Genomic DNA, 13,392 nt, shown 5'->3' with positions numbered 1-13,392 from the left:
GCTGTTTTTAATTAGCATTTGTTTATTAATCTAATTTGAAATATGTTATAATATTCTATATATAATATTCTATTCAATACATTTTTTTAACGTTAAAATAAGTTTAAATCAAGAACGTTTCAATGACAACATTTCAACTTTTGAATTTAAAGGCTGCTATTGGACTATTAAAGGTAAATGTAATATTATAAGACCACGATTACTTCACAGAGAGCTTATGAACTACTAGCTACGTTCTGCCTTAAGACCAAATGCAACCGAATAACATACAGATTTAGTTACAAACTAGCTAGTTGTTACTAAGCCTCTACTGTGGACTTTACGTTCACATTTAAGAAAGAACTTACGAATGGCTGTTGCAACGCTACCCTGAAGTCCATTGTTACCTCCACTATCTTCACTGTCTGTGAGCAGTCAGTTTTAGATTATTATAGCTGCTCCAGAACACGAGATGTTCATTATACAGGAACATTAACTTGCCTCATTTTTACCAATTAAAGACACACCGAAACAGAAACACATTTGTCGAAATCTGGCCCTTTTGTCGGCGCTACGATAACCATCAGTGAAATGCTTGCTTTACGGTCACAGAATAATTAAATTCTAAAGATAAAAATGAGCGTTGTGCGGTGACTTCCTTTCATTTCCATTCACGTTTCCCATTTTAAAAGCGTAGCCCACAGCTCTCTGTGAGGCTTGTCTTCTTAGCAACATCAGTCTAAATGTTACACTGAATGGAAAAGAAAGAGGGTTGGGAGGTTTGTCCGCGAGATACCCCAGTGCCATGGGGGAGATTAGCCTTACAATAAAGCACTGCCTGTCTCCACTCCTTCATTAAGGATTTACATGCATACGAATACAGCATCTGTATTATCATCCTGCTCCCATATGTGTTTGGGTGTTTTGTGTCCAAATGTAAAATCAGGTTCCGAGTCTATTTGATAGCACATTTTTCAAATAAAAACATGAAACATGATATATTTTATCAACAAACACTTTAAATGAAAATTCAAAGAAAGTAAATGAAAAAACTATTTTTAAAACAAAACAAAAATGACTCAGTGGTTAGAGCATGGTGCTAGCAACACCAAGGTCATGAGTTCAATCCCATGGATTGCACATACTTAAATTCAAATGAATAGTATAATGCAATGTAAGTCGCTTTGGATAAAAGCATCTGCCAAATGCGTACATGAAAATGTACTTCTTTAGACACAAAACCAAAAAGTCAAAGGGTACCGCAGTGACAGAAGAAAGATTTTATTTTTTCCCTTTAACATGACATGTCCCCGTAATACTGAATGGCACTAGCAACACCGATGTCATATGAAAAAGCACATATGAAGAAAATGTGAGCTAATTTACACGTCAGCCAAATGCGTCAATGAAAATGTAAGGAGATGCTGTCTTCTATCCTCTGGTGTTACTCTTAAGCAATGTCACATAATACTAGAACAATGATGGTTTATACAGTATTGTAGCTCATATTTTATCAAATTTCTTTTGATTTATTTTTGTCCAGTTGAATATTTTCAAGGAAGCAGTGCCTCCCCCGAGCACTTCAACATAACCATGCGAGACAAAAGCGGATTTCCTCCAAGACACTGCTTTATGCATCACGCACGCACACTAACTCACATATTCATATATTCACTCAACTCCAATAAAGTCCAGCTTAAAGAATAAATTATCTCTGCTAACCTGAGAGACATGTGTAAATGCATTTTCCCAGGCAGATTGTGGGCCAGGTCTCAGGTGGGAATGAGCAGACGTGTGAGTTAAACAACTCCTGTCAGGAAAGCGCCGGCCTGTGCTACTTCAATAAAGATCTGAACTGCAGCATCCCCGGTCTGTTCCGGGAGGTCTCGTCTTGGCCAATTCCACCATTAGCTTCCCCAAAGTGAGACTCTTGCCAAGTCAAGAACGATGAGCGCAGCATAAGTGCTGGGCTGCCTCTCCCAGCAAAATTTGACTTGGCTTTTACTACAATTTCTTATTTGTCTGAAGGACTGATCTTTTTACACATGCTGGTCTGCCCGTCCCGCTTGGTTGTTTGTCAATTCGCGACTGTTATTCATTCGGAGAGATTCGGACGCAGGCACTGAGAAAGAAGGCAACTGTTTCAGCAGTGCATTGTGTCTAGCAAGCAAAAGAGTGATCGGCTCTGCCCCGAGCTGATAGATGAGCACGCCGGACTAGCTTTATTTGATTTAAACACAGTCGGGGAGACTTACTATACTAAATTATTCATGCACTTCGAAATCCCTTTAGACTCGTTCATTTATTAGGGGGTCTGAAAAGCGGGTTTATTTGCAAACCCAAGCAAAAATCTCCACAAAAGCCTGAAACACAACAGCATCCCCGTCCAAATAAACATCGACCGTCTCCTTTATGTGACTCTTTATCTCAGGTCCCTTGTTATGATGCAACTGATGCTGTTTCAACAAGGGCATAGGTTTGAAACAAGTGTCTGGCACAAACACAAATGTGTGGGTTTCAGCACAGTATGAAAAAGTCGTGTTTACAGCTGGCTGCTACACGTTTCGAAGGTGCCCCATAATGAGCAGACAATGTCAGAACTCAGTCCGAGCTCAAAATAAGCCAAGCAGACAGAAAAGCACGTCTTAACCTCTCTGTGCTGACCAATGTGAGACTCAACCACAAGGTAATATTGATGCCAACATGTTTTATAACAATATATATAATTAGTTTGTGTTGCACTTGCAGTTTATTTTATAAAAGCACACAAAACTCATCAACTCTGATCATTTCAGCAGCTGGTTTCTTATCAACATCTGTAACCGATGTAAGTTTCATGCTGCCCACGCACAGCGCCAATCTACAGTTCACAAGATAGTTCTTCAAGGTAAGGAACATCTTGATTCAATAAAAAAAAGAAAAGAGAACGGTACTCGATTTCCACTTTTTCTACGCTCAAACACGTGAAGTATGCGCATAACATGTGTATTGAGTCAAGCATAACATGAGAGTAGACCCATTAGCTCAAGGCTTTTACTTTCTAATCTCTCAGTTTAAGAGCTGAAAGAAGAGACAGTAATTAGAATGCTGTTAGTGCTCAATCAAGCCTTCGCTCCCTGCTGTTGAAAAGAGCAGGACAAGGCTTTGCTGAAAGGTCACCAGGCTCTTCCCTGCTGTTCAGTCCTGCGTCAGAACACAACAGAATCAAAGTCTAATAGAAGTCCACTACTTTTACCGCTGTGTGCGAAATACCCTTAATCATAAGTATGATTATGAAACTCTTTTTCTGTGGAATGATTTACTTAAAGAAATATTTCAAAGCCATTTTTTCAGTATTTAAAATTGACACGAAACGTTTTTCAATATACCACTGTCCTATCCAGACGTGACACATTGTGACAAATTAGAAAAGATATCTGGTATCATTCTAACCAGCCACGACGGCAATACACATCAGATTCTATAGATGACTTCGCAAGACGTAATGGTTCAGAAGCAATTCCATTTTTTTTTATCTTACATGCATAGTTAAATATTTGTTTAACATTTTGATTAAGTTATCAATGTTCTGTTGGTCGTATTTTGTAGCATGTTGTAGATTTGTGCAGTGTTAAAAAACTGAAACAGGATGTTCTTCTGGACCTGGTTTAAGGGAAAGTTCACCCAAAAATCAACTTTGTGTGATTTCTTATAATTTAACGATCGATTTATCGATTAAAGTCTGTATTTTGGTTTGTTTTTCACACATAAAGCATTTTTGTCGCTTCAAATTCTAATTTAACTGAGCCACTATGAGCGGATGGACCAATCTAACAATGTATTTGGTACTTTACTGGACCTTGGCAAAAACTGACACCATGACTTCTATGAGGAGGCCTGGAAATCTCTCTGATGTCACCTAAATATCTTCATTTGTGCTCCGAAGATGCCAGAAGTTATGTGGGTGAGTAAAAAAAGCACACAAAGTAGATTTTATGGGTGAACTTACCCTTTCAGACACGGTGCCCAACAAAAGCTCAAAAAAGCATCAAGCACAAGATTTCAAGTATGTTCTTGAATCTAATCATTAATGCAAATCATGAATGCGCTCTCAAATAAATACGACTTTAATGCCACAGGTTGAGCATCAATAACATCAAAAAATCAGTTATTCTAAGGCATTTTATGACCAGATATTAGGACTTGGATTTAATTTTAGAGCTGCATGATGAGTTCCCCAGGCGTTATTGTACATAAGTTACTTTATACATACATACAACTAGACAAAAAATTATCAACACAAGTCGTACACATCATTTTTAGGGTGCTTTTATGATTGTTGACCGCTTGTAGAGCTTGACTGTGGGATTATAAACTGTTGTGTAAAGAACCTTCAAACCTCTCCACTAAAAAATACCAGCATACAGGACAAAATGAGACTTAACAAACAGGGGGAGAGCGGGGCACGTTGTCACACTTTTCACACTGTTTAACATTTACTGAGCACCATACATCACAATTGTATAAATGTCATACCAAATGAAAGAAGAACGTCTTGGGCACATAATTTGTATTCATTACATTTTCATATCTTATCTCATTACTGAGTTGTAGACTGTTGAATAGAGAATGTGCACTTGTGACAATTTGCCCCATCGGCAGGTAAGTTGTCACATAGATTATCTGAAAAAAAGAACAACTACTTAATTGTGAATATTGATTTTAATTTTTAAATTCAATCCAGAACTGGAAATATAAACAATCCAGAACTGGAAATATAAACAACCAGGCCAAGAGAATTTGGAAAAAACAATTATTTCAATCCAAACAATACACATTTGAATCAAAACACATAAAATGGCAAGACCACTTTACTTTGAACTTTATCCATGACAACTGAATGGAATGCAGCAGATAACTCTCTTAATTTAACATCTTTAACATCTGAACAAATCCTGTATCTGACTAATCAGACTCATCTTCAGAGTCACAATTCTGGCACACATAAATTGCCTGGCCTGAGGTGCAAGCATCATGGGCCCATTTGTTGCATTTCACACATTTTACCCTTCCTTTCTTCCAAAACTGTATTGCAATTACAAATAAATAACAATATCACAATGTTTTATGTGTTTATTTGTACTGGGGCAAGTTGTCACATGCGACGACCTGCCCCAAAGTCATTGAGACAACTTGCCCCAAACTGACATGTGTGCTAATGTTGGCTAAATCTCAAGGTTAGCTCAACATAGCACGGCAGCAAAAGTATCAAAAGACTTGTTATTGTCTCCTTTATTTTGTGCAAAATAATATTTTTAAACAATTTTATTTAATAAAGCTCTATTGCATAAAATTTAAAGTGCCAATTTTTTACTTTTTAAGCAGAAAAAAAAGAAAATTGTGCTAAACTCAGATTAGAGCGATCTTGACCACATGTGAACAGGACATTTACTATAGAAGAAGAAGTCACACAAAGTGGCTATTTGATTTTTGAGATAGTGCCTCTAGTGTTGGAGTTATGAACAGTGTGACAACTTACCCATGTGACAACTTACCCCGCTCTCCCCTATTTACAGAAGCGTCATTTCACATCATGCACTACCACCTGAGATGACTTAATTTCTACTTCATTAGTCAATATTACGCAATTTAAAATTGAAATCAAAGTTGACCGAGTTCAAATGTGTTGATCATCTATAATTTATCACAGACAAAGAGATGTTTTCTGAGCAGATTTAAGGATGGGAATGACTCACACCATCAGCGCCCACTCACAGCTGGGCAATCAGAGAGGTGAGAAACATCTAGACACGTCTAGAATCACACATTCCCAGCATGCCACTGTCCCCCCATATACCGCCCCAGCCACATACCCGCCCGGTCACAGCACATTCACTGTAGAGTGAGCGGACACCAATAAAGCAAAACAAAACATGTTCTGTTCTGTCCCGCCAGCGACTTCTATTATGATATCTCGCATTGTCAAAGAATAATAACAAAAATGCTAAATTCCAGGAAATGATTCATGCCCTGTCCCTCTGGAAGACAAAATCTTCTTACAAAATCAATCAGTGATTCAGTATCAGCTATACACAGTAAAACAAATAAAAGCAGTTCGGAAACTAGTCAACGCTCCACAAAACAAAAATGCAGAGACAGATAAACTTGAGACTGACAGAACGTGAGCTTAATCCATTATTTTTACGTCTGCAAAAAATAGTTTCGTTTTTAAACAAAAAAGAGAATATAAATTGCGGTTGCCAAAGATAAAACATCAAGTCACTAAATAAACAGGACATCTGTCTGTCACAAAAACGTCCCAGTTATAAACTCGCTGACACGCTGGTGCAATATAATCCCTCTGGGTCTTTTGTAGGGCCACTTAGTATTCCATCCATTTCCATTACGTGTTATGGCTGTATGGCTGTACCCTTCCTTCTGGGCTGGATGATGTCGGCATACTGACGAGGCCGTCCTGGGATGATCCTATTACCCTGTGCTGCAGGGAAGCTGTCCGAACCAATCACATACCGTTAAACGTGTCCCCAGAGAAAAGCTGGGGTCGAGACTGTAATTAGTAGGCTAAGTATATAAACAAAACTCAGCGCATCATAGACATCCAAATGACATGTGAAACAGTTGTGCTTTACACCGGCCAGCGTCAATCAATGACTTCACTCGTGCCCGTGAGACTCTTGTGAGAATTAGAAATACATGCATGTCTAATTGGTACTGCAATAAAAAGGTTAATTGTCTTGGGAAAATATGGACCTGCTAGGGAGGATGTGACATGGATGCGTTACCTGATGTTGTGGGATTTGCGCTTGATCTCGTTCCAACAGAGATTCATGTCGTGGTCCGTGTGGTTTTTCTTCTGCCCCCTGCACTGGGTGGGCAGCTCTTGCCCCTCAGCATCCACCGCTGACTGGCAGGGTACACAGTGGCATCCCGGCCACAAGGGCCGCCCTGCAGCTGCAACAGACAGTGAGAGATCATTTAGGAACCTCCATACACTTTTGATAATGCAACATGTTTTTTTTTTTTTTATTGAACAGATTAGTGGAAGAAACAGCATAGGGATTTTTATGGCCGGTCATAGAATGAATCAGAGAATCATAATGCTTCATGCTCAGTGTAGCTTAAGAATGAAAGTTAATCATTCAGTCAATCAAGAACACACACAGACCAGCATAAAAATGATTTGAGTGATTTCAGCTAAAGAAACAAAATCTTTGATTGATGGAAGCTCTTATGAATTTTAAGTGGTCGTTTTAAATAAAGAAAACTTTCATGCCCCCAAGAATATTAGCGTTCGCATGAATATGGATACATTTAATATATCAAAAGAAAGAACAGAGCCTCTGCTTAAAAACATGGCATTACATTACATTTTTACAACAACATTTTATTCTAAACTATTACAGTTTTATATAAACACTTTAATGTGGGATAAAACATTTCAAACAAAGAGCTGAGAGACTTTGTCCAGATATGTTTCAGAACCATGTAAATGCTGTACTACTTCAGAGAAAACCAGAAAAACTACACAATTACCAGCAAAACTGTCAATGGCAAGGAAGCGCTATGTCATACATGACAGAAAGTCTCATCATTGGGGGAGAAAGGTAGTTCACCCAAAAAAGAAAATTATGTCATCATTACTCACTCTCATGTCATTCCAAACCAGAATGACTTTCTTTTACAGAACACAATATTTTGAAAACATTTGGTGACCAAACCCCATTGACTTGGACACAAAACCACTGAGACATTTCTCGAAATATCTTCTTATGTTGAAGACAAAAGAAGGAGTCATATACAGGCTTTGAACCACATGGGGTGAACAATCCCTTTAACTTGTGCCTAGGTGAGTGATGGGACTGGGATGATTAACATAAGCACCAAATAGGCTACAAAACAGAACACTGCTGTCCTTCTTCAGCCACACGAATTTTGTGATTTTAAATCATTATTATTAGTAACCCATTATGTTTGTCACTGGGTTTTGCAAATGTCTAACCAATGGAAAGTTTTAAAAAGTGCTTTTCAACTTTGAAACCGCAGTATTTCCTTGTCTAAAAAGTCTTTTTTTCCATTTTCGTGAAAACAGCGATATTGGACATCCAAGGTTTCGGAAGGACGGTGACGATATGCAGTACCCAGCAGTTAACATGTCCAGCTAAATGATCATAACCATACAACAACACTCACTCAATTAAAACAACATGATCCACAACAACAGTCACCCACTGAAACAGGTGTACTTCCACCGTACCCTAGAGCACAAAGCCCATTAATACAATATTAATACAATGTGCAAGCCACGTAAGCTCTATATCTCACATTCACAGACAGAGTGTCAGAAATGCTGCTGTAACTTAATGCAATACTGAAATTCAGCGCACGTCAAGAACAAAGAGACGCAGACGTCAAAAGTCTTAGGATTGAGAAGCCTCCTTCATTCATGAAACCCCTCGTGTTTTCCTAGACCTGCTGCCAGTATGTTCTCTCTTTGCTTTCCATTACCCCCATCATTCCTTACATACAGAAACTTCACCCAAAATACTCAAACACTGCTTTGGGACCAGCACTAAGTGAACAAGACCGACAAACTGTCAGCTAGTCAATGCTGTATAGTATCCACTGACATCTGTGCAGCAATAAACATATCCGGCTGTCAGGACCCATGTGGCCGTGACACGTAACCAAAACGAAGCGAGCCTGATATGCATTTAAGTAAAGAAATTCTGTTATCGTGTCATTCTTAAAGGAGGCCGTGCACCGTCCCCTTCATTCCTCTCTATATAATCCACTGCCTCTGTGATTAATTCCGGTTGTTTATAGTTCATCAGATATCTGGATGGGGGCTTCAGATAATGTTCTAACTCAAAACTTTCAGAACACAGTGAGGTAGGGCCTGTGGTAGACAGTATTGAAGCACAGCCTTCTTGCAAGACCACTTTCAGGATTAGTGGTTATGTGCCATTATGAGTCCCTGCACACGCACACGCAACTCACTGATTTGTGTGTTTGACAAAAATTTTGCTGAATCAGCTTAAAACAAAAAACAGTCACGGAAATGAGCCTCCGGCTAGGACTTGCAGAGCGCTGCCTTTCCACCAATGAGAAACGAGGAGATGGAACACAGTCTGCTGTCCACTGCCAGGACCCTGCACCAATTCTTCTTGCCCAGGCGGCATAGGGACTGGCATGCTTAAAAAATCCTACATCTTCCAGAACAAACACACCCATCTTGGTATCTTTGTGGAGACTTGCATTTACATTTAGGCATTTGGCAGACGCTTTTATCAAAAGCGACCTAAATTGCATTATTTTATACATTTTACGTAGGTATCTGCAATCCCCTGGGATTGAACCCACAACCTTGTGTTGTTAACGTAATGCTCTTACCATAGACCTAACATAGAAAACTGTACCCCTAACCACACCCCCAAATCTAACCCCCACAGAAAATGTTCAGCATTTTTACATTTTCAAATAGGAATAGGAGAAAGTAGACGTTTTATAATATCAGATCAGAACTTTGTCAGATTTGTTTAAATATAGTGATTGCAATTTAAAAGTATATAGAAAAACAGTGAAATTGAACTTTTTAATGTTATTTGTAACAATTGTAATCATTGTTGAAAAAATTCCCTGCTATTTAATATATTTAGGATTTGTTTTAAAGGGATAGTTCACCCAAAAATAAACATTTTGTCATCATTTACTCACCCTCTTGTCATTTCAGACGGTGCCCATTGACTTTTTTTGTGTCTATAAAATAGAAGTGAATGGGGACTGCGGTTGGTTATCAGCTTGTGTGTTATGCAAAAAAAAGTGACAAAATATGACAAGAGGGTGAGTAAATGATGATAGAATTATGCATATCATTTAACAGTATCTTTTTTTTCTGGGCAATAACAGTGGAACTATTCAATAACTTATTTCATACTGTAAAAAAGATATATGGCCACAGAAATGGACTTAAAAAGCCTGAAACGAAAAACTAGCTTACATAATGCATTCCATTGAATCTCTGTGGGTTAAAAACACATTGCAAGAATCGAAAGTCTGATTCATGTTACAAGTTCACCTGAACTTTGCTTTGCATAATTAGACTGAAACACAACTAAATATATAAATACTCCCCCGAAGAATTACTTCTTCAGCATATCCACATGAGTTGGCTTAGAGCACATATTCAAAGCTTAGTCAAAGACAAGTCTTTTTATTGATGCACTACGCGCAAAATGTTCCCTACTGACCACTGCTGAGCCATCACGCTTTTAAGTGCTTAGCCTTGCTGTCAATGACTGACTTAACCATTTTCATGTCACTAAAATAAAACACTTTGCTTGGAGCACAATCCCATCTCAAATGACATAGAAGCACGAATGTCAGGTTATCAAAGTCTGGAAAGCAGACAGACAGCCTATGTAATATTTAGAAAGTAGATCTGACAATCTAATTCCTACAACACAGTCCTGTGCTTTCGGCAATACAGCGATAGTTCTTACCTCGGAGTAGAGGCCACCTCAGAAGTTATGCTACTGACACCGGCATGTGCATGCAGGGATCTGTCTTTTCTTATATACACATACACACCCTGTCTGCTGCTGTAGATCTGGAGGGAGTACTCAAATACTGATGCAGAAGTCCTGCAATCAAAAGCACTATTGTCTCTCGCATTCGGCATCACACCGACCTGGGTTGTCCACCCACCGGGTTGGAAAATGCCATGTTCAAATTTCAGCATGCTGCAGCTGGCTGCCCGCCTGTCTAAGTGACACTCAACACATGGCAGTTGGCCACTGTCGCCTCTGGCCAACCCAGAGTCCTCATACCTAAGGTTCTTATGGGCAAGATCTAACTTAAACAAACTCAAACTGACCCGTATTTGGGGATAGTGTCTAACTGGACAAATTTTTTTTAGTAAAAAATAAAGTTTTCTGGCAGCTGAGGCGGCAAAAATATACCTTTTTTTTACTGTGAAATTACAAGATTTTCCTGGTATACTTGTAAATTTGCAGTATTTTTCTGTAAGTTGACATTCTGTAAAATTACAGTTTTCTTAACAGTGTAGGTCTGATCGTCATGCCAAACCCAATGAACCATCATCATGATAGAGTATGTATTCATCAGCTGACAAATTTCCAATAGTATACAAATTCAGAAAACATGGCCTGTGAAAATTGGGCATGATTGTATATAATGTAGTAAGGTTTACAGACTGACTCAAGCCCAGGGGTCAAGATCTGCCAACAGAGACTGAATATTTAGCGAGGCAGCGCGTGTAACGAAAAACGTATCACTTCTGTTCAACAGAGCGCCAAAGTAGTTTGCCCTCACGACAACCTATTATCCCCTCAATGACATGCAGTATTTCTCTGTGTAAAAACATGCCACATGCACATTTATTTATGGAGACTATGCCCTTGTTTTACACCCTGGGGAGCCATGTTGGAAATTAGACCCCCATTAGCATTAGCAGTCATTATCCCAAGCTATGTTGCTTCAGCGTGATGACAGGCCATTATTTTTGGCACTTGCGTAGTGCCACTCTCGTCCCTTTGCATCAGATGAACAACCGATAAGCAAATGTTTTATTCATACCTGTGTACGTGTAGGCTTAAGCGCCCAAGGTCTAGCAGTCAAACCCTGGAAGACTACTTATCCATGCTAAGAAATGATTGGAACCTGTAGTCGTACCCCATGTGGGAGACCATTTGCTACACTGGGAAAGTAGGTGAGGCTCAGAAACACAATATTCTGAGATTCATGTAAAGGTCTGATGGCTGGATAGACCCTTCAGTATAGCGCCTCTTTATCTGAGAGCAGCACCCATAGGGGAAATGTTCAGGAAACTAAAGCAGCAACTTAATGTAGTTTACATGTCGCAATTATGTGTCAAGCTGTTTTAAATGTATGCTTTGCTTCAGCGCGACTGTAAGCTAAGGTTTATTTACAGACGTGACTGCACTGGCAATACATTTGAATATAAGGTTTGTGTGCTGTTGAGCTCTTGCAGTTTCTCAATGAACTCAACAACAGACAATCAACTCTCATTGAGATGTACTGAAACAATCCAGCTTTATTAAAACAAATTCAAGTAAGATGGGATGACTAAACATGATAGTATTGTAACAGGTATTTCTGAAGCATATTACGGACCTGATATATTCACATGCAGTTTTCTTTTGTGTTGATCAATATCTAATTGCAAAATGGGGTTCGGTAGACTCATTTTGTATGGTAAATTGGTTCAAGATTTTAATTTGTTGGTTATATACTGTACATAAACCTACAGTGAAATGTAAATCTGGTATACTCTACAGAAAAAATGTAGAAAATATATACAGTATATATTATAACCAGCATTAAGAAAACAAATATAAAAAGAATAAGAATGCAATGTAAGTTGCGTGTAAGGCTATAAGTACAAAATGAAAAAGTATAGATGCATTCCAACCACAAACCACAATTTGATATTGACTAGTCATTTTCGGGAAGTATTAAAAGGAGATTAATTCCCATTTCAAAGAGTGTCTGATCAAACAAATAAACATCTACAATAAATAAATAAAAACATTTACTTATTTACAAAAATGTATTTGAGTAAGATTGTAAATTAGTTTATTTGTCACAGTTAAAGGCATAGGATAAATTATCACTTGCAAAATATATGAAGTTGTTTTTATTGGATCATTTGGTGTATCGTGTGGCACATGAATTTCAAAAGGGAGCTTTTTCAAACACCAAGAAAGGGAAGAAAACAAAGCAATTAACCTTTGCAGGAATCACTGATGATATTGTTTTCTTGCCTTGATGCGGAAATATCTCTAATGATGAGTTACTGATTAGAGTAGTTTTACAATTAGCAATAAAAAAATCTCTGTGCAGAGGTGAAAGTGTGTGTGTGTGTCAAGTGCAAGGAAATAAATGGGAGAGACAGAACAGATGCTTCATTGGTAATAAGTACAAGAAACATGCTGTTTGACAATAAATCCTTGAAAACATTTGTATATAATATTGGTATCAGCCTCATATCAGTTTAACACGTGCTTAATGAACAGTGGCTGTCCATCATCCTATAGAGAGCTTCTCCAGAGACTTAATAACCTAACAAATCTGATAGAACACAGTACGATTCTGATTAATGTGTGCAGAACAGATGACCGCACAAACTGTGCCACACATCAAATGAACTAGACCTCGCCTGTATGCAAGACTGTCTCGGAGCAAAATTAACATCCTCAGAAAGGGATATTTAGAGATAACTCATTTAGGACCTCAATAAAGTGATTTTTATTTATGTTCACTGTGCCTGTAAACTCATAACAGAAATTTGAGAACAGTTTACTAAGCGCTGCAGATATAGAGTGTGAGAGGAGGTAAAGTGAGATTAATCTGCTGAATTACAGATACACTGTT

The 13,392-nt window shown here is 38.3% G+C and overlaps 1 protein-coding gene across 1 annotated transcript in view; it reads right to left on the bottom strand.

The window, feature by feature from the left end:
- The window catches only part of drp2 (dystrophin related protein 2), a 92,877-nt gene that overhangs the window by 63,878 nt on the left and 15,607 nt on the right, over positions 1-13,392 (bottom strand). Inside the window, exon 2 of the mRNA XM_079480177.1 lies at positions 6,762-6,930. Coding sequence (XP_079336303.1) covers positions 6,762-6,808 — 47 coding nt within the window. The 5' untranslated portion in view covers positions 6,809-6,930. The remainder of the gene's footprint in view (positions 1-6,761; positions 6,931-13,392) is intronic.

The sequence above is a fragment of the Barbatula barbatula genome, assembly GCF_947034865.1.
Source record: "Barbatula barbatula genome assembly, chromosome: 18".
Lineage (NCBI taxonomy): Eukaryota > Metazoa > Chordata > Actinopteri > Cypriniformes > Nemacheilidae > Barbatula > Barbatula barbatula.
Note: the sequence above shows the minus strand (reverse complement) of the source record. Positions and strands in the feature narration are given on the sequence as shown.